The sequence below is a fragment of the Hipposideros armiger genome, unplaced genomic scaffold (genome assembly GCF_001890085.2).
Source record: "Hipposideros armiger isolate ML-2016 unplaced genomic scaffold, ASM189008v1 scaffold_739, whole genome shotgun sequence".
NCBI classification, from domain to species: Eukaryota; Metazoa; Chordata; class Mammalia; order Chiroptera; family Hipposideridae; genus Hipposideros; species Hipposideros armiger.
This window is the reverse complement of record NW_017732089.1, coordinates 613476-634327: the sequence shown is the minus strand read 5'-3', so window position 1 is coordinate 634327 and position 20852 is coordinate 613476. Positions and strand designations below refer to the sequence as shown.

The 20852-nt window shown below is 53.5% G+C and overlaps 2 protein-coding genes across 11 annotated transcripts; one reads left to right on the top strand and one right to left on the bottom strand.

The window, feature by feature from the left end:
- The first annotated feature begins 657 nt into the window (after positions 1-657).
- Positions 658-4916, top strand: GAPDH (glyceraldehyde-3-phosphate dehydrogenase). The gene is made up of 12 exons (XM_019627682.1): positions 658-730; positions 981-1020; positions 2743-2842; positions 2925-3031; positions 3140-3230; positions 3341-3456; positions 3551-3632; positions 3863-4014; positions 4096-4174; positions 4277-4360; positions 4446-4543; positions 4651-4916. The coding sequence occupies exons 2-12, from the start codon at positions 998-1000 to the stop codon at positions 4718-4720; spliced, it is 1002 nt and encodes a 333-aa protein (XP_019483227.1). The 5' UTR covers positions 658-730; positions 981-997; the 3' UTR covers positions 4721-4916.
- Positions 4917-5518: 602 nt separating this feature from the next.
- IFFO1 (intermediate filament family orphan 1) lies at positions 5519-20456 on the bottom strand. 10 transcript variants are annotated; one of them, XM_019627675.1, is made up of 10 exons: positions 19607-20455; positions 15501-15561; positions 15261-15356; positions 14370-14510; positions 14065-14073; positions 13294-13472; positions 13058-13178; positions 12701-12796; positions 7317-7447; positions 5519-6578 (listed from the first exon to the last, which is right to left on the bottom strand). In XM_019627675.1, the coding sequence occupies exons 1-10, from the start codon at positions 20383-20385 to the stop codon at positions 6482-6484; spliced, it is 1710 nt and encodes a 569-aa protein (XP_019483220.1). In that variant the 5' UTR covers positions 20386-20455; the 3' UTR covers positions 5519-6481. The 10 variants fall into 10 exon arrangements, with proteins under 10 accessions (XP_019483220.1, XP_019483218.1, XP_019483222.1 ...); XM_019627673.1 differs by having other exon boundaries at positions 5519-6582; positions 12701-12793; positions 19607-20454; XM_019627677.1 differs by having other exon boundaries at positions 5519-6582; positions 12701-12793; positions 13294-13448; positions 19607-20454.
- Between the last annotated feature and the right edge of the window lie 396 nt (positions 20457-20852).

Genomic DNA, 20852 nt, shown 5'->3' with positions numbered 1-20852 from the left:
CCCTCTCAACCTCTTGCCTCTCTAGGCCCCACTGCCCAGTCCTCAGCCCAGGTCCCCGGCCCAGAGAGGCCAGGAGCCAAGGGATGGGGAGGAGGAAGGGGGGCAGAAAAGGGCCCCGCAATGGCCCCTCCCCAGCCTTTTTCTCTGCTGTTTTTGTGTCACTACCGAAGAGTCTCGAGAAGTCCCTCAGCCTTCCCGCCTCTCACCCTTTGAAAGAACGGGGACGAAGTGGCAGCGTGCAGCAGCCAGCCGCCCAGGCTCCAATTCCTCATCCCACCAGCTCCCAGTCCTCTCGTTTCAACCGTGGGGCAACATTAACTCCCCTGGCTCCTGGAGGTCCTCAGTTCTTACCACAGCCCCCGTTCTCGAGTCCGTCGTCTCCCGTATGCCCACAGGCACGTCCTCCGCACCATCATCGACCACTTCCTCCCTAGTCATTCTCAATCCCCTCCCCTTCTCAGTCCCTAGCCTACACGCGCGGGGCGTGAACGTTCGAAGAACCAGGTGGGTCCAAAAGAAAAGGAGAGGCCCGGCTACTCGGGGATTTACGGGCGCACGTAGCTCAGGCCTCCGCGCCCTTGGGCTGGGACTGGGCGAACGGGCGGGGAGGCGGCCGCGTCACTCATAGCCCCGCCGCGCCCCCGTTCTTATAAATTGCGACTGCAGCCTCCCCCTGCGCTCTCTGCTCCTGCCGTTCGACAGACAGCCGCGTTTTCCTGCGCAGTGCCAGGTAAAAGCAGGCAGGCGCCAAGAAGGGTTAGGGGACGTTCCAAAGAGACCAGGGGCGCGCGTGGTCCGGGGACGCGGCAAGAGTCGGCCGGGCGGGGTGTGCCGGGCGGGCAGGCGCCACAGCAGAGACTGAGGGGGACGTGCGGAGGCACAGGGAAGGGATGGTGGCTGGGGGGAGGGGAGGGAGGGAGAGGGCCGCACTTCCGCGGCCTCGTGCCGGGCGCTCTGATGCTCACCCCCCTCTCCCGCAGCACGACCCTGAGACACGATGGTGAAAGTCGGAGTGAACGGGTGAGTTAGGGGTGGATACCCCCATATTTGCGTCTGCAGGTCTTGCCCTTCCAGGACCTCTGCAAGCGTTGGGGGGACGTGGGGGAATGATTGTACCCGCCCGCCCCAAGGAGAAGTCAAGGTCAGAGCTCAGACCTGGCGGAGCTCAAAGGACCTCGTGTCCTCAAACCACCGCAGATAAGGAGGACAGTCCCCAATTTTGGCTTTGGACCCATCCCCTTAGTCCCCTAACTGGGGCTCTTTTTTCCTTTCGCGCCCTTCGGGGTCACGTGCTGGAGAGGAGTTTCCCCCCTCCCCCCAGCCTCCTTCGCCTCCACCTGGCCGCACAGCGGGGGGATGCCGGAGGCAGTGTGCTGTGAGCACTCGCAGCTGGGAGGGCTCCTTTGCGTAACCCAGCCGCCATGTTGCAACTGGGAAGGAAATGAATGAACTGCCGTTAGGAAACCTCCCTTAGCTCTCCAGTCTTCTTCCTTCCTTGCCTTTGACTAATCCTCCTCCTGCCTCAGTGGGGTGGAGTCGCCTTTATTCCCTAAACCTGGTGAGGCAAGCCTTTACCGTGCTGCTCTGCAAAGAGCTGGACTTTGGCCCTCGGAACTCGGACCATTCACCCTAGGCGATTTTTAACCCGTTTGCCAGATTTCCCCTGGGGATGATGCTTTTCCTAACTGATTGATGAATCAAAATCGTGGCTTTATGGGGGTCCTCTGTGTTGTTTTTTTTAGGGGTTTTTTTTTTTCCCTTTTCCGGAGAGGTGTGGTAGCTGTGGCTTAAATGCCATGTTGGGGGAGCTGAGTCATCGTAGTTAGTAATTTTCCACCATAAAATGGCTCTTGTAGCAGCTGCCCCTCTCCTCCTCATCTCCCCTCAAACAAAGTTCCTTCCTTCCATTCATGCCTAGAGCTGACCCAACCCTAAGGACCAGGCTGTAAAGGTCACTGGGAAGATTAGGTGTCCAGGAGCCTTGGGAACCCTGCCCTTTTCCCCATTCCATCTTCCAGAAACCAGATCCCAACTATACCCTAATCTGGGGTTAAATATAGCACCTGACCTTTCTGCAGCTGGGGGCCTGGCTTCTGCTCTCCCACCTCCTTCCCCACACACACATCTGTTGCTCCTTTTCCTGATTGTTGGAAGCGAGCTAGGAAGGACAGGGAGCTTAGCAATTAGAACCCTGAGATTAGGGGGTTAAGAAATGGGTCATTTCCCCCGTCACCTTCCCTTTTGTAGGAGGGACTTGGAATGGGCTTTCCCCATCCAGTTAACTTCTGACCTTTACTCTTGCCCTTTGAGCTTGGTGATGCTGAGTGTACAAGCCTTGGCTTCCTAAGGGGTGCATCCTGAAGCTGGGCCAGACAGGAGCAAACATTTCCAGGGCACAGAGTGGGGGTGATGAATGCCATGTGCCAGGCATGTGCTCAGACTGTGGGTGGCAGTAGCAGTGCCCCACGCTCACTTGTTGAAAGATTTCAGATGACTAGGGGGTTGCACAAGTCTTTGAGCCTAATCACCTCTTGGGCAGGATAGGCGGCTTCACTTTGTGGCCATGCTGTAAAGCCAGGGTGTCCTGGCAGGGTTGCTGGAGGAAGATAAATGACACCTTTTTGGGGCTTTCTGGTGGCAGGGAAGTACCATCTTCCCTCTGAAAGAATGAGTGGGCCACGGGCTACTTATAGGCCCATAATTCTCAACTCTCCTTATGCCTTCACCTCTTCACTCCCTCAGATTTGGCCGTATTGGACGCCTGGTCACCAGGGCTGCTTTTAACTCTGGCAAAGTAGATATTGTCGCCATCAATGACCCCTTTATTGACCTCAACTACATGGTGAGTATTGCCCATACGGCTGGTGTGGGAAGCAGAGGCTGGCTGATGTACAGCCCCTTAATGCCCTCACTTGTCCCTCAAGGTCTACATGTTCCAGTACGATTCCACCCATGGCAAGTTCAAAGGCACAGTCAAGGCTGAGAATGGGAAGCTTGTCATCAATGGAAAGACCATTAGCATCTTCCAGGAGTAAGTGTAGAAGACAGACTGGGAAGAAATTTGCTTTGGGGTAGGTGCTAGGATGGCGTGACCACTTCAGATACATGGTTCCTCATATCCCTGAACTTTGTCTTGTAGGCGAGATCCCGCCAACATCAAATGGGGTGATGCTGGTGCTGAGTATGTTGTGGAGTCCACTGGTGTCTTCACTACCTTGGAGAAGGCAGGGGTGAGTGGCAGGGCGGCTATAGCTAACCGGAATTGACCCTGGGATTTGGGGAAGCTGCCTTAGACCAGGAAAGGCAGAGCCTGGGTCTATCTGTAACTCCTTTGCTACAGGCTCACTTGAAGGGTGGAGCCAAGAGGGTCATCATCTCTGCCCCTTCTGCGGATGCCCCCATGTTTGTGATGGGTGTGAACCATGAGAAGTATGACAAGTCCCTCAAGATTGTCAGGTGAGCATGGCAGAGGGGAGTCGAGAAGTTGTCGGATAGTGCTGTGTGTTACGAGAGGGACATGCTCGCCCCTGACTTGCCTCCCGCTTTTCAGCAATGCCTCCTGTACCACCAACTGCTTGGCCCCCCTGGCCAAGGTCATCCATGACAACTTCGGCATCGTGGAGGGACTCATGGTAAGAGTGATGGGGAAAGTAACCAGAGCACATTCATTGCTCAGCCAGGATTGGCTCCTTCTCCCTCCTTAGAGCACAGCCCTGGGGTGTGGGGGCCGTGGAGTATTTGGGTTCCTTGGGATTGGCTTAGGTCACTGCATCTCTTAATTTCTCCCAAAGGTGAGGAGGGAGGTTGAAGGGTGGGTGATGAGCACTATGCAGGGCCTTCACTCCCTCCTCCATGTTTCCAGACCACAGTCCATGCCATCACTGCTACCCAGAAGACTGTGGATGGTCCTTCTGGGAAGCTGTGGCGTGATGGCCGAGGGGCTGCCCAGAACATCATCCCTGCTTCTACTGGCGCTGCTAAGGCTGTGGGCAAGGTCATCCCTGAGCTGAACGGGTGAGGCTTTGTGCTGCTTTTCTCCCCTGGGGACCTGGGGAACCAGGAGCTGGTACTGACCCCATTTCCCTGTGTCTGTAGGAAGCTCACTGGCATGGCCTTCCGTGTCCCTACCCCCAATGTGTCGGTTGTGGATCTGACCTGCCGCCTGGAGAAAGCTGTAAGTAGGGGTTGGAACAGCTATGGTGGGCTGAGGGCTTCTCTCTGGTAACATAGTGGCAAGATTGGAACTTGAATAACCATGTTGTTTTTACCTTGTTAGGCCAAATACGATGACATTAAGAAAGTGGTGAAGCAGGCATCGGACGGCCCCCTCAAGGGGATCCTGGGCTATACTGAGGACCAGGTACTGACAGGACAGGGAGCTTGGGGTCCACCCGGCTCAACTGAACAAGACTGGGTTCCCATTCATGGCCGCCTTCTTTCCCCAGGTTGTTTCCTGCGACTTTAACAGTGATACCCACTCTTCCACTTTTGATGCTGGGGCTGGCATTGCCCTCAACGACCACTTTGTCAAGCTCATTTCCTGGTATGTGGCTGGGGTGGGGGGACAATGTTTAAAGAACTGATTATGGGTCTGGCACCTCCTGGTGGCTGGCCCAGAAAAATAGCCCTTAACTACTCATCTCTTTCCAGGTATGACAATGAATTTGGCTACAGCAACAGGGTGGTGGACCTCATGGTCCACATGGCCTCCAAGGAGTAAGAGCCCCCTGGACCACCAGCCCCAGCAAGAAGAGAGGCCCTCAGCTATTGGGGAGTCCTTTGCCCAAATTGAACCCCTAACACACTGAGAATCTCCTGACCTCCAGTTTCCATCCCAGACCCCCTGAAGAAGGGGAGAGGCTGAGGGAGCCCTACCTTGTCGTGCACCATCAATAAACTTCACTGTACCCAGCCAACTTTTTGCTTCTGTCTTATTCCAGGTTCTAGAATGAAGCGGGGGGGAACCTGGGCTGGTACCCAGGTAAAACAGCTGAGAGTCGCAAAAAGGGGCTTTGCTTATCCCAACTAGGCATAACCTCCATGGTAGGTTTTTTAGAGCTGGCATAACAGAAAGCACTCCTTACAAAGGTGTGCCCAGCCTCTCACTTAGGCTATTTCACAATATGGCCACTTCAGAGAACCAGGCCTTTTTCTCACCATATTCCAGCTCAGACTAGGTCAGCTGTATAAGCACTTAGAACCTCACCCAGTATGCAGTAAGCACTACATGTGTAGTGAATCTGGAAAATAAGGGTCAAGCCCATTTGTGCTTTCGGGGAAGTGTTAGGATGACTATTCCTATCCTCTGTGGGTGAGACACATGGGGTCAGTGGGTAGCACAGCCTTGGTGCCTACTACCTGGATTGAGACCCCGGTTCTGCCACTTCAGGCTCTTAGGACAGGTTATAACTTCCCATGCCTCACCTTGTAACTGATGTTTGTAAAATGGAGACGAAAATTAGTGCATGCCTCACAGAATTGAGTAGCTACCACAAAATGCTAGAAAGTGACACAAAAGTGTTCAATAAACGCCAATTTCATTCTTGATAAAGATTCCATTCAAACATCAGCTCAGCACAGCCTCCCCCAGGCGGTTATGCTGAGGTCTCAATCATGTCTTCCCAATTTCTCCAAGATATTCCAAGTTCAAGACATCTTCTTAGCCCGTTGGTCTTGTGTATGACAGACACAAAAGAGGCACATCTTCAGCTAGTACTTACACGTGCATGTACACACCTATGTGCATGCACAGTCTCAGCTTTTTCTGTCACTCGGTGGTGACTGGGAGACAAGCAAGAGCTTCGGTCTCCCTCCACGATACTGCACCCAGTCAGACCCAGAAGCCTCCTAGACCAGGGCACTGAGGCCCCTTCAATGCGTGGCACTTCCACAAGGAAGGGGTCACAATCACATCACTGTCATCCACAGGCACGTGACTGGAGCACTCAGACAACAGGGAGAACTGCCCAGTCACGCTTCTCTTCACCTACAACACAGGGTACCCGCTCCCACTGCATGTGCTGCACAAGCCATGGGACTTCCAGCCTAACCCACGTTATACCAGTGCCTGGACCAGTTAGCACCAGTACAGAATCACAGATATGCGTTGGCTCTAGGCCACAGGAGTGGAAAGAGGATCAACAATCATATTACTTATTCAATGGAGAAGTTATGGGGCCATGATCGAGCTGGCAGCATTTTAAAGATAGGGAATAGCAGACACCCACGCATGAGGGCAAGCGAGCCCCAGCCGTGGTGGGAATCGCCCAGGAAGGGCAGGCCAAGCCTCACTCCAGACACCCTAGAACCCTGGAGAAGCCAAGGACCAAGAGAAGAAGCCCGAGGGAGGGGCAGCCCTGTCCCCAGGGGCCAGGCTTGGTACAGTGGGACACATGAAGCTCCCCTTCTGTGAACATCCCCTCTGCTGAGGTTCGTCCCCGTAAGGATGGGACCCCAGGGAAACCGGAGGCAGGTCCCTATCTCATGGAGCTATCAGATGAGACATCGCGATCGGAGTCCTCAGTCTCGCTTGGCGGTGGCGGCGGGTCACTAGGCGGGACCGCAGTGAAAGCAGGAGACTTTCTAGAAAAAAAGACCAGTTGTCACCTTGGGGCAGGCTGGAGTCCTGAAGAGGCTGGCATCCCCCTCGCTCTCTCCTGTCCTTACTCTTTGGCAGGCAGGTGAAGAGGCAAGGGCAGGAGGGTGGGTGCAGGGTGAGGAAGTGGGGAGAGAAGGAAACCTCCCTCACCCCATCCTGATGGAGGCAACATCCCGTCTTTATCTTAAAAACTTTGGGAGGCTGAGTTCTAAAATCTCTGAAATCTCTGAAGTATGAGAGATGCCACCTGAGCCCAACTACACTGACTCGATGGCCCTAGCTTCATGTCTGTATAGTATTTTTGTAACTTTTTTTAAAATTTACTTTTTTGTTGAGGTGTGACTTAATGGTCAAATGCTGAACCATGTCACGTGGCCCTGACTCAGATCAAAATCTGCCCCTACACCCCTTCCATTCCAGTTTTTAGCTCCCTCTAACCAGGGGAACCACCAGAGTAGGCGGCCTTGGGAGGTTTCAGCTGCCCAGCCACGGATGGGCATCCAACTGCTGAGGGAGAGAAAGCTGTTGGGCTGGGCCACACATACCAGGTGACCGCCAGTGACAGCCTACATCCAGATGTAACTGAGTCACTGCAGAGGGTCTTCAGTGCTTGCCTGCCAAGGGGCTCTGGTTCCACCACTCCCTCTCTGCAGGCACCCTTTGGAGGGAGGTACGGAGGAAGGTGGGGAGCACCTCACACTCTAGGGAAGGCCCTTACCGGTCTCCAGACTGGGTGATGAGCCGGCGGCAGGTCTCCATCTGCACGTCCAAGCCCCGCTTCATGCTGCACATCTCCATGTACTCATGCAGGTGCCGGTTCATATCGTTCTTGGCCGTGGCCAGCTCCAGCTGTGACAGGGGCAGGGCAGGGCCGTGAGGTCAGCAGCGCCCCTTCTCCCAACCCCCCGGAGGCGAACATGCTAAGAGCACCGCCAGGCAGGGGACCCAGGCAGCCACGGTTGAGGGCTGATTTAAAAATAAATCAGATCAAAGTAGAAGGCACGCAATATACTATCATTCCTTCTGGTTTTCCTGACAGCTACAGTGGAATACAAAGGTTATCTGCCCCAGGCCTGCGTTCTTTCAATAGACTGGTGAGAGCAATGAGGAAAAGGAATGTTGGCAAGGAATGTTCCCGTGGGCAGGAGGGAAAGGGCGGAAGCCCTGAGAGCAAGGGGCGCCATCTGTGGATGGCCTTGCTGCCTCCCTGGGCTTCCCACATGGCCTGGCTCAACCCTCGCTCCCCCTATAACGCTGCACACAGTCTGTGTCCCTCACTAAATTGAGAGCTCCTGGAAGAGCTGGCCAGAGGCCTTATTCACCTCCTCGTGTGCATGCTAGGCACCTGGATGGGAAATGAATGAATTCACTTTGTGAAGTATCTAGCGGACTCACGGCATAATGGAGGACACCTGTCCGCACTGTTGAAAGGGGCTCAATTCTCTTACCGTCTGTTTTCTCCCTATTACTTTGTTATTTGTAAGCCATTTCAGAGACTAAAAGAAAGACTGCCTGCCATACTGAATGTCCTGGTTTTAAGATGTATCCCAATTTAAGAAATTTTGCATGTGAAAAAAATGTGGGGCTCACAGTCAAGAAAATACAGCCTCGGGCCGGCCGAGTGGCGCGATGGTTAAGAACTCGCTTGGGATGCCAGAGGGCCCCGGTTCGGATCCCACATATGAGGGCCAGTGACACTGCCCTCCACAGCTAAGATGCTGAACAACAGCTCAACCTGGAGCTGGGCTGCCCTGAGTCGCCGGCGACGGCGTGGGCTGCAGTCCCCGTGGCAGTGGATTGCCATGGGCTACCGTGTGTGGCCAGCAGCCAGCGTGAGCGGCCAGCAGCCGCAGTGAGTGGCCGTCCAGAAGCCGGCGACTGATCTGCCTCGCCAGAGAAGAGCGCAATGATGGTGCCAACTTGGGCCAGTGAAGCAACACCCTCCACAACTAGATTGAAGAACAAAAAAACGACAGCAACTTGTCTGTTCCCCTTCCCCCAATTCCCCAGCACTGTTCCCATCCCCCCAATTCCCCAATTAAAAAAAAATCTTTAAAAAAAAAAAAAAAAAAAAAAGAAAATACAGCCTCCCTCCCAGAGCCCAATTCTGTGCCACAGGAGTTGAGGCAGAGCTGAGAGGTGGTGCAGAGGCAGTAAAAAAAAATCTGGGCCAGAAACAATCTGCTGCCTCTCTTTGTTTTGGGTACAAAGGACAGGGGCCAGAAGGGGACACAGAATGAAACCACTTAGAGATTTGCTTGGCTGCCTGAGAGCAAAGAGAAAGGGTAGGAAATGAATAATCTGAACTGGACGAAGGAAATCACCCATAACTACTGTATTTCCCCATGTATAAGACGCACCCTTTTCCAAAAAATTTGGGGTCTAAAAACTGGGTGCATCTTATACAGTGGTTGTAGATTTTTTCCCTTGCATTTCCCGCTTTTTCGCGCTTGTTGTCTTTGCGCTCATTGTTTCGCACTTGTTACCGGTATATTATATAATATATTATATAATATACCGGTATATTATAACCGGTAGGTTATGTTTTGCCACATTCTGCCCAGAAATGGCTCAGAAAAGATTTCGTACAGCGTTGGATTCAAGTTAAAAGTCATCCAATTTGCAAAAGTGAATGAAAATTGTGCTGCTGAACATAAGTTTGGTCCTCCTCCAACTGAGAAAACAACCCGAGACTGGCTACGGGAAGAAGAAACCCTACTGAAAACGCCACGGCAGAAGAAGGCCATGAGAGGCAATATATGAAGACAGTGATTCGTCATCAGGCAGATGAGGACAAGCTAATGGTTGGGAGTTTTGACAGTGATGAGGAGTTGTATGAATTTTATGATCAATAAAACTTGAGTTCAATAACTTTATGTAATACATTTTTTTTCAAATTTCGGGCTCCAAAATTAAGGTGCGTCTTATACATGGGGAAATACGGTAATCTGAATTGGGCAGACAGAGGATGAGAACTAAAAGAAAGAAGTAAGTGGGTCACAGGGCCAGACAAAAAAGATGGTCCTGATGGTGCACTGTGGGATGAGAGGGTGGCCTGGGTGGGTATGGCTCAAAGGCAGCCTTGGTTCCAGAGCTGGAGTTTCAGCTGGGGTCCCACAGCAGTTAGCCAGAGGGGCAAGACGTGCTGACTGTTGAATCTAGGGAGAAAATATGATGCCATCAGCTCTTCTTCAGACCAGCTGCCACTTATGCCCCAATGTCTCCACCTCAGGAAAGTCGGAGTTGAGGGGGCTGGTTCTGGAGCCTGTTACTCAGCATGACAGGGAAGAAGGAAATGAACCCCATACATTCTACCAAAATACAAGGCTAGGACTGCCACCGGCTGTCTCTGCATATTCGTATTTCCCCCTTAATCCACACATTTCAAGCAGGGATGAGGTAAGGAGGTGAGCACACATTAGGAGATACCCACAACCACCTACACTGAAACTCCAGACACTGGTTGAGCACAGGGGTCAGGTAAGGCTGGGAATAGATGGAGAGAGGAAAGGAGGTAGCGAGCAAGAATTCCCTCCCAGCCTGGATGCTGGGCCTTAGCGTGACCATCCAATAATGGCACATGGTCCTTGCCTCCATCTCACTGACCTTGAAATATTAAAGGTCACAAAGATAAAGTGACTTTGGGTGCCCCAGACGGGTCACCAGGAGCAAGACTGCAATCAAAGCCACCATGTCAGCTCTCCTAACATTTCACCTAATGTCATTCTACTGGGAGAGAAGAGAAATTGGATGACTTAAAGACATCTTAAAAAGCATGTTTCCATTTTGGATATTCTTTTCTTTCAACATCATGTTTTATACGAGGCCCTTCTGGTCCAGGGGAAGAACAAGGCAGAGATCAGCCCCAGTTCAGGGCTCTCAGGACCCTGCTTGGTTGAAGATACAGTGAAAACAACAAACTTTAAATCCACCATCCAAAAGAGGGAGGTTAAGAGTCAGGTAAGGAGGGAGGGAGGGAGAGGAAGAAGGGGAGAGCGAGATAGGTGTAATGGGAAAGTGGAGAGCAGCTCTCCCTTCCCAGCTCCTCAGCTAGTAGTATAAATCTGGCTGTGCCTGTAAAACTTAGCTTTTGTCTGCCTGGGCAAACAACAAAAGCAGGTTTTGCTTATAGGAGCAGGACCATTTGATGCGGGGAGAGCAGTAGGAGTATAAATATGCCACGTGGGCTTAAAGAGAGCTTACAGCAGCCCACCTGCCTCATTCCCGAGTCAGAGTGCTCAGAAAAGGACCCCCTCACACAGGCAGGAGGGCTCACAGGAATCGCCTCCAACCCTCCCCCCAAAAGTTCCCCATGATCCAGGGTGCCACAAATCCTTCCTGAAGCCCCTAAAGGCTGAGAGTTGAAGTTAAGCACCAGCTCCACTTGGCACCTCTAGGTTTCTCAAGGCTAGGGAATAAGAATGGGGATTCCTCCATTAGCGCAAAGCTGAGCTGAAGAAGGAGCAGAGCTCAAGTCCACATCTGAGGGGGCCTGCTATAGCACTGAACAACAAAAATAAAAATAATAATGATGGTAATGTACCGGCCAGGAGTAATGTTACCCGCCCAAAGACTTTCAAGTTTTCTTTCCTATAGAAATGTTAAGTCTCCTCCCTAGTTTCTTAGTTCCTTAGCTCTTGGCTTTAATTACTTTTCTAACCCGTTTGTAAATCCTAGACTAAAGATTGCTCCTAGCCTGAATCCTAAAATTCTATCCCCCTGCTTCTTGACTGCTTTATAAATCAGTTTCTGAATCCTAAACAACAGAAGTCTCCTGCTTCAGATAACTACTTGAGGGCCTGTGACTTCCTAATGTCCCCCCAGGCCAGTAAGCTGAATGCAAAACCCATTCTGGGCCCAGAAAACTGATGCCACCTGAGTAACAGGATGAATGGCAACAGGCTTCATGAGAGCTAACAGATTTATTAATTAAAATCTATTTTTCTTCATTTAGGCACTTTGGGGATACAGAGGATACCCCAACAAGATTGCTGGTCACAACCAAAGAAGCCAACACGGTCTTCCAGGTGGAGCTCGAGACCCCTTCCTTCCATCTGAGATCAACTAGGGGGAGAGTTCCGTGAACCCCCCAATAGGCAGGGACAGCTCTACGCCCCTGCCCAGCAGGAAGCAGATACAGAAGAAGAGACCTCCTGTCCCTCAGCTTCCCATAGAGACTTTATGGGGATGAGGCAGGCATTGGGTCTCTGCATTCCTGCACGTCCCACAGGATGTGACTGCCCAGTGACCTCCCCTCTCAACCCAAAACTGCTTTTCATTGTAACTACCCCTAAAACAAATGGGTACAACTAGATCAGACCAGTCACTCGCACCTGTGCAGTATAGCCTGTCAATCACAGATGTCAATCAAGTGGTCTCACGCCCTTAGGGGAACAGCCCATTCCAGAGAAGGGATAAAAACCCCAAGTCCTGGGAAGTCTGCGCTTTTTTCTCTTTTTCCCTTTTTGGACGCCCTGCTCTCTTGACTGCTTATTCCTTTTCGAGCCCTTTGAGCCTCGCCCTTGTGCATGGCCTGCTCCAAACTCTTTGGAATGTACTTTCTTTTCTAATAATGGGCCCTTGAGCCATTCTCTACTGCTCGGGCCCACTTCTACTCTTTGAAATGTATTATCTTTTCAAATAAACTACTTTTTCAGTGCTTTACTCCAGCATCTCGTTCAATTCCTTGCTCGAGTTGCCAAGGACCTGGATTTCGTGCCGAAAAGGACCCACTTTCCTACAACAGTAGTAATAATAATAATAGTAATAATAAAAACAACTTCCATGTGGTATGCTTACTATGAGACAGACACTGCCCTAAGTTCTAAGTGCATTATTTCATTCAATCTTCAAACAACTCTATGAGGGAAGTATTATTAAGATTCTCATTTTGCAAATAAAGAAACAGGCTCACAGCGAGTAAGAGTAAGGAGCTTGCTGAAAGTTAGAGTAGTAGTAATTAAGTGACAGAGCTGAGACCCCCTGGAAGTACAAGGGCGAGGCAATCACTCCTCTCCCTCAAAGGAAACGGGACGGCCTGGTGTCACCCCACTCATGACCCACTGGGAACCTGTGCTCCTCGGCTTCTAGTCATGTCCTTACCTCTATCTGGTCAATGGTTTCCTGATATTCTTTCTCCCGGGTTTTGAACAGGGACTCTGTATCTTTAATCACCTTCTCCAAAGTGTCTTCCTGCTGCTGGAGTAGGAAAGGGAGCGAGGGTGGGGGTGGGGGTGACAACGGGAAGGGGTGCGATGGGAGGAGGGAAGTAGAGAGCGAGAGAAAGGCTGGTTAAAAGAAACTGGAGAAAGAAGAAGAAGGTTAAAAGAGAAGGGGAGAAGCAGGTAAAGGATGATGGCCACAGAGGGAAAACAGCAGGGAGGGGAGGGATGGGAGGAGACCGGGCAGCGAGCTGGAGAGGTAGAACCGGAGGGCCCTGAGGCCGGGAGGCGCAGTTACCTCTCCCTGGGCCTCTGCGGCTGCCATGGCATAGCCGGAGAAATCCTCCCAAAGCAGCAGGGTCTCCTCGGTCTCCTCCCAAGTCAGGCTGTCACAGTCGTCCTCAAAATCATACTCCCTCCTAGAGACAGGGAGCCCATGTGTCAAGGAGAGTGGGGCCTTCCTCCTGGCAGAGGGGACTGGTGGGGGAGCTCCGGCCTCTGGGGGGCTGCTGAGAATGGGCCTGCGGGACTCACAGCTGGTTGAGCATACGTTGCATCTCCTCGTTGATGCTGAGGGCTGTGCTTTCCTCCTCATCCCCATCGGGCTGGCGGGGCCCGTCACTCTCCGACAGGGAGGTGTCCTCGATGGCAGCCTTGCGCTCCCGCTTCCGCCCCCCCATGGATGGGACCTTAATGGGAGACAAGTGCAGAGACTACAGAGACGAGGCCGGGTGCATGAGAAAAAAGGGCGGGCAGGTGGGGAGGGGAAGCAGGAATCAGCAGAAGGGCGGGGTGGACAGAGAGAGAAGACACAGTTACAATGACAGGAACAGAAACACCAGAGTCACCAAGGCACAGGCAGACAGACACAGAGGGGGACAGGGCTGCAGACCGAGAGGAAAGAAACAGAGAAAACAGAGCAGTGAGATAGGGGAGAAATGGCTTGTGGCCACGTTAAGATGTACACAAGGGCTAACAAGGAATTTTTTTTTTTCTAAAAAAGTTCTTTCTCATGAAATAACAGAACGAAAAAGAAAGTTTTAGGCTGCAAAGAGGAGGATACAGTGTTCAAAGAAGAACCTGAGTCACATATCCAGATCTGGAAAGCCAGAGGGAGAAGGGATAGAAAGAGATGAAGCAGAGAGGAAAAGAGAAAGAAAAAAAGGGGAAAGAGCAGGGGAATGAGGAAGAGGAGAAGAAATCTGTGCTGAAAAGCCCGCTGGGTCAGAACCGATGGCCGAAGGCCTGAGTGGTTTAGAAACTGGGAGTGGGACATTAACAAGCTTGCGTAAGAGCAAAACTAACCAGTTTTTTCTGTGGAGAAAGCAAGAGAAGATGAGAGAAAAAGAGAGGAGAGGAAGCAGACAGAGGAGAGAGGGAGGGGAGAGATGGCGTTAGAGACAGCTTCAAAATTTCTCTTCAGAGGCTGTTCCTTGCCCCCCAGCTAGTCCCACTGAGGGCCCCAGTTGCCAAGATGAGTCCCCTGAGAAGAGGCCGGTGATCATGAACAGTTCTTGGCTTGCCCTGACTGGACCCTCCCGTGAGGTGCTCCAGCATGGGGTGGGGAAGGGTGGGGGAGTGGGCGGGACGCGACCAACAACGACCCTCACCTGGAACATGTGGATCATGTCCTCGCAGTTGCGCTGTTGAGCCACGTCACAGAGTTTGGCGGTGATGTCAATACGGCGGCAGATGTCCATGTCCACCTTCATAGCTTTCTCCTGGATCTTCGTGTCCAGCTCCGTCAGGTTCTGTCCAGGGAACATGTGGAACAGTGAGGAGGCACCTGCACTCCACACAAGGGCCAATAGGCCCTAGCAAGATCCTCCTCATCCTTCCGGTCACATGTCACTGTCGCCTCCCCCATGATGCGTCCCTTCTCCTGGGTGCCTTCCCCACCGCACTCAGCTCATACACTGGGCTCATGCAACTGGCTCCCGGACCCAACAGGGAGCCCCTGGAGGGCATGGCCCAGTGCCTGGGACATGAGGTTGGGGTGTGTCCCTCCTGGAACTGATGTTCCCAAAGAGGAGAGTCTACTGGGAGTTACAAGAGTGGAGAAGGTAGTGTAGTAAGGATAACAATAGCTAACGCTTATTTAGTACTAAGTAGGTGCTAGCATCGTCCTCAACATACTGAGATCTTCCTAATGATTCTTCAAAGTACATGCCTTATCATCCCATTCCACAGGAGGACACAGGTAGAGCAGTTAAGGAATTTGCCCAAGGCCACGAAGCTAGCAAGTTGCAGAGCCAGGGTCTGTGTTCTTAAGGAACCGGTGAACAGTCTTGAGAACAGAGGTATGCAACTTGTTTTCCTTCTTTTTCTCTTGAATTAGAAGGTGGCGAGGGAAAAAAAACAGGAAGCACAGGAAAGTGGGGGGAGGGGCAGTGGACAGGAACTCAACAGGCCACCGCTGGAAAGGCCTGCTGTGCCTGGTTGCAGGTGGCATGTCGATGAGCCCGCAAGGGAAGTGTGAGGGGTGCGGTGGCTGCACTCACATTGCTCATGAGCCCCTTGAAGACCACTAGCTCAGCTTTCAACTGCTCCACCTTCATCGCCAGCTCCTCTTGGCAGGCATCAGCCTCCTGGGCTTCCTATAGCCAGGCAGAAAACCCTGGCATTAGTGGCACTGCCAGTGTGGGAGGAAGGTCAAGACAAGGAGGGTCAGGGAGCCGGCTCCGGGGCCGAGGGGAGACAGGGGGGAACAGAGGGAAGCATAGGCAATGGGGCGCCCTCACCTCCTGGAGCTCATTCACTCGCTCCTGCAGCTGTACCCGCACTGTGTACTCCTCTTCCCACCTGGCAGACATGGGAAGGGAGACAGCGCGCTTTAGGTGCAGAGTCCTTACCTGCCCCTGCAGCTCCCAGTTCCCCACCTGTCTGGCTCAGGCCTCAGCCCCTGGGTCTGCTTCCCTAGATGGGGAGTAGCTGTGGACAGGAATGTCTGGCCGGCCAGGCGGCGGCCAGCTGCAGCTGTCGGGCGGCCCCACACTTCCGGGCCAGTGCCAAGCTCCCCGGCTGCCTTCCCAGAACCTCTGGGCCACGCACCAGCAACTATATTTAAGAGCAACTGCGGCTGCTCTGGTCCTTCACAGTGCCCGTCCCGCTCAGGGCCCAGCCCAACCAGCTGTCTGGCTGGCCCCATTCCCCACGTCCTGCCCACACCAGACCACCAGGCCCACCCGGCCCAGTCTCCCACCTTCAGTGGCACAGATCCGGTCCCGCCTCCTGCCTGCACCAGAACAGAGCTCCTCTAGCCTGCGGCCCTCCCTCGTGTGGTACCATTTAACCCTGTAAAAGCAGCTGCAGGACACACACCGCATCAACAGTGTTGCTCAAGAGCCAGGAGGAGATGCTCAAAGTCCATCCCCACAAGCTCCAGAAACTGCCCACCCAGAGCCCCACTCAGTGAACCGGAGAGAAGTGCCAGAGCTGGCGCTGAGGCATAACGGAGTGGAAAGCAGATCCCTAAGGACCCAAACCCACAGGGAAAGGGGAACGAGTATGAAAAAGCGCCTCACGAATCTGGTGGGTGAGCACCAGAGGCATCATCTCCTGAGATGCAGAACGCAGAGACTCAGACCACAAGGAGGCTAAGAGACACTCTCGGCCACGGGCAGGGTCTCTGTCCCAGGGCTAGGCTTTCCACACAGGGTAGTCCATGGTAAGCCAGTGCATGTTCTGCTACAGCCCAGAGGGGGAAGGCTAGTGGTGGGGGCAACAACGGACCCTACAAGGTTGGCTGGAATAGCAGGGACTTCTCAGACCCCACTCATCTGGCCTATCGCTTCTTGTCACATTCTGGAAAGGCCTCTTCCAGTCTGAGAAAGGAGGGGAACTGTAGCAAGAGAGAAACTTCAGTCTAAGAAAGGCAGTTAGGAAACAGCCAAGAAGACAGCAAGAAGGTGAAAACCCAAGAGAACGTGTTCTGCCCTCCGTCTTCTCTCCCATCTGTCCCTCTAGTCTCACCTCCCCTAGCTCTCCCGCTCCTCATTCACATCCGCACTGCAGTGTTCCTAATAATAACTCCTCTCCATCGCTGCAGCTGCCCCTCCCGGTTGGGCAGGGAGGAGGCAGCCAGCCCGCCACCACCACCCTGTTGGCTCATCACACAGCCAGAGCCTGGCCTTGGCTCCCTGCCCACCCTTCCCTGCTGCTCCATGTCCTTCTCCCCTTCGCTCTGGCCTTCTCATTCAGACAGTCGGGGCCAGGGAGGGGCCCTAGTGGCATCAGGTTATATACTGGAGGTGCCAAAAAAAATGTATACAAGTGGACACTCTGTTCAGCGTTGCTCAAGCAGTAGTTCGCCGTGATCAGAAGTGTCTGGACGCTGACGGTAACCACTTTCGGCACCTCTTGTAATTGCAGAAGTCAAACGTGACTTGTATTCATCTTTTATTATTTGTATATATCGAGGATTACAATTTTAATAGTTTTCTACTTTCTTAAAATGTGTATACATTTTTTGGGGGCACCCTCTGTATTTTCTTAGATAAGACCTTTATCTGTCCTGGCCTTGTTTTCTTCATTTATACCATGAAGGCATGGGATGTAGTACCTTCAAGACCCTGGAGTCCATGAGTACATGGAGGAAGAAAGCAAGACTGACAAGAGGACGATAGCCCTGGACACGATGCAGCAGGAAGAGTAGGGGCACTGTTTGACAGTGAACTCAACAGATTCGGGTAGAAACAAGTAAGGAAGCTACATAAGGATTAAGATTAATAAAATCTTACAGGGCAAAAAAATCTGAAAAGAAATCATCTGGAAGCTCACTAGAATTCGATTTGCACTCCAGCCACACTTTCCCACAAATAGGTTCATTTTGACCTCCATTCAAATCTGGTCTCACAAGGTTCTCTTAACACAGGTAGGATTTAAGCAATTTCTGTGTATTTCTACATTTACCAAGCACCTCTCTTCCACATAAACGTGAAGTGAGGGAGCAGGGGCCATTCCTCTATCGGAAAAACTGAGGTGAGGAAAGAGAACCACTCAAGGTCACAGAAGGCAGGGGACCTGAGTATCTGACCCAGGAGGCCTCAGCGCCTTCCCGGTTTGGTGCTGCAGCTATGCTCAGGCCTTCCAGGCTATAGAAAGGAGCTACAGTGTTGCTATAAAGAGAACAGAAAGAGGGCAGGGGACCTGGGGTGGAAGAATGAGTAACTGCCAGTGTCACGTACCATTGGACTCTAGCTGCGGGGCCCTCTGCACAGCAGCGTGCTGCAGAGCAATGAGCTCATCAGTCCCCAAGGAATAACTCTTTGCTGCCCTGGACAGCTGGACCAAGGACAAATACTCTTTCAGTTAAAAAAAAAAAAAGGCCCTGAGAACAGCAGTTGCTCCTGTGGTTACGGATGTATTCCAGAGCTGTCCATGTTCCACTGCTAACTGTGTTAACTCCTGCAGGGGCTGAGGCTGGGGCTGCGGCAAGGGCAGGCTGGTTCTGGGTGGCATCTGAATGATGCCTTTAGGGTAGTTGAGACTCCCAAAGACACTTATGGACTATATGGACTACAACCAAGAAAGCCAGCATGAGGACAGACTCAACCTCAGAAAGCCTGCTGGTCTGTGATCTGCTGGCTCTGGCAGGTTACAGATCCCTGAAGGTCACCCCCAGACCCAGAAGTAGTAGCTTCTCAGAACTTTCAGCCAATCCCCACCAGACACAGATCTCTGCTACGCTGGGCTGCAAGGATAATTCCCAGGCCTGCCCACAAGGGGTCAGCGTAGTTAATTAAGAGGTTAAACCTGAAGGCCCCCAAACCAAAGCCTCCCTCGGACCTGTCATCTTCCTCCTCAACCATGGCATCCGGCACAGTCTGCAGAGTGCTGGCTGTGCTCATGCTCCTGTCCTAACGGCCTGCTTATCAACCCTCTGAAACACCCACTCTGTATGCAGGCAGCACTCTAGTATTGCCTCCCTTCACCTGGCCCCTTATGCTACCCTTGCTGGGTTCCCTGCAGAATGCACTGGGCCTGCCCTCCAGCTGCCTTATACTCACAGGGTGTGTCCACATTCCCAAGTTTGTCCTAGTCAGCCGCTCTGCTGGCTCTGCTCACGTTGCCTCGCCCTTGGCTCTCTGCACTTTCACAGACTCCCCAGCTTCCACTAGCCCTACACAACTGGTATCCCTTCCCCTTTCCCCAGGAAATCCCTGTTACTTTCTCTACCCCTTTTTTCTTTTAACCTACTCCAAGCAATGCCCTGAGGTTCACAGAACCTGCTGTTTGAAACTAGAGCAGGTACCCAGCTTCCAGGGACATCACTTTGGGAAGCCCTGAGCAGTAGCAGGATCATCCACTGCACGGGCAGCCCCTCCCTCGCCACCCCCTTCTAATTTCACTTAGACACCCAAATTAAAGCTGTGTCCTTTGCCTCTTTGTTCTGATCAGGATGTGGAGTTTATATCACAAAACTGCCCGAGAGCTGAGACTGGTGGGGATAAGCAGCACCCCACCCCCACCCCCACCCCAGCCCAAATATGACCTCTCAGACCCTTGCCCCTTTCACACCTCACAAAACCCCACAGCTAACACCATCATCCAAACACTGCAACCTAGATGAGACAGAAAGACAAGCCAGAAGAGAACGGCATCCCCCGCAGTATTCCGTGCTTAGTCTCTTTCCTGTCACGAGTGTGACTTCTGCATTCTCTGTGGATTCAGTCTCCCAGGATCCAACTCCATCTACCCACTTCCGAGCTCCTCCTTACACAGCAGGAACTTGACTCTTAGTTTATTCCTCTCTGACTCCTGGGCCCCAGCTGCCCTCCTCTCCACACCAAGGCCTGGCCCTGAGTGTGGCAGGACACAGCCCGTCCCCCCCTGCACGGCTCCCTACCTCCGCTTGTACTCGTCCCGTTCGCGCTTCACCTTGGCCAGCACGTTGTAGAGCGCTCGAATCTCAGGGGTGATGGTGTCGATCTGGACGCCCACCCCGTCGGGGTGCACCCACGACAGGCCAGGCCCCTGCACCAGCGTGGGCTCCAGTCCCGGCCCCAGCCGGCGGGCGTGAGAGAAGGACCAGATGGTGCCGGGCATGAAGCGGGCCGACGAGGAGAAGGCGGCGGAGGTGGAGGTGGAGGTGGAGGGCGACGAGTGGCAGGAGGCGGAGGGCGCAAGGGGGCCGGCTGGCGAGCGCGCGGGCGAGCCCAGCACCCGCGCCGACGGGGCGCAGACGGCGGCCGGCCGGGCGCCCAGGGGCAGCCCCAGGGGCCGAATGGGGCTGATAAAGCCGGTCTGCACGGCCTGGTCGCGGCGAGCCAGGCCCCGCCGGCCCTGCTTACCCTCCTCCAGCGCCTGCTGCAGCTGCTTCTCCAGCAGCCGGTTGCGGCGCTCCAGCTCGTGCACCTTGGCCAGGAAGCAGCGGAAGCGGAGGTTCAGGGTCTTGAGCACGTTGATGTTGGAGCCCAGGTCGTTTCGGAGGGCCATGGCGGCGGGGGGCGCCGGGCCCGGCCCGGGCGGCGAGTAAGAAGCCGGGCAGGGCGAGGCGAGCGGCGACGGGGACACGTCCCCTCCCCTGGCGAAGTGGTCGCCTCCCAGAAGATCCCCAGGCGGCCCCGCCAGGCCCTGCTGCTCCTGCTGTAGGAGGAAGAGGTTGGGGCCGAATAACGGATTCATGGCTGCGCCTTCTGCTGGGAGATGGAGACCGGTGCAGGAGCAGGGATGCAGGCGAGGGAGAAGAACCAATTAGGCGCCCGGCAGACGCGGGACAACCAATCAGATAGCACGACAGAAGGGACAGAGGTCAGGGGGGCGGGGGAGGGCAGAGAGAAAGCCAATGAAAGGCTCATTTTGAGGCTGGCCCCTGGACTGTTCCGGGTCTGAGGCTGAACGGAACTGAGTGGAGATCCCACCAGCCCTTCTCCGCGTGGACCAGACCGCAGCCAGTGCCCAGAATCCAGCCAGAGTGACAGGAAACCCAGGTTCTCCAATACACCATGGGTTCTGGTGGCAGGAGCCCATCTTCCCTACACCCCTATTGCCCTCCTCTCCCCAAACACCCTACCTCTGACTCCCCAACTCTCCTTCCCTGAGTCCCTGCGGAATCCTAGGGATCCCAGGAACCCAAAATTTACCTTCTCAGT

Excerpts from the sequence above, each read along its gene's own strand:
- GAPDH (XM_019627682.1), top strand. The coding sequence starts at position 998 with ATGGTGAAAGTCGGAGTGAACGG. Across the intron at positions 4,015-4,095 it reads GTCATCCCTGAGCTGAACGG|GAAGCTCACTGGCATGGCCT; the intron begins GTGAGGCTTTGT and ends CTGTGTCTGTAG. Across the intron at positions 4,361-4,445 it reads TGGGCTATACTGAGGACCAG|GTTGTTTCCTGCGACTTTAA; the intron begins GTACTGACAGGA and ends TTCTTTCCCCAG.
- IFFO1 (XM_019627672.1), bottom strand. The coding sequence starts at position 20,385 with ATGAATCCGTTATTCGGCCCCAACCTCTTCCTCCTACAGCAGGAGCAG. Across the intron at positions 15,562-19,606 it reads CGGGACGAGTACAAGCGGAG|GTGGGAAGAGGAGTACACAG; the intron begins GTAGGGAGCCGT and ends CATGTCTGCCAG. Across the intron at positions 14,511-15,260 it reads TCAAGGGGCTCATGAGCAAT|AACCTGACGGAGCTGGACAC; the intron begins GTGAGTGCAGCC and ends TTCCCTGGACAG.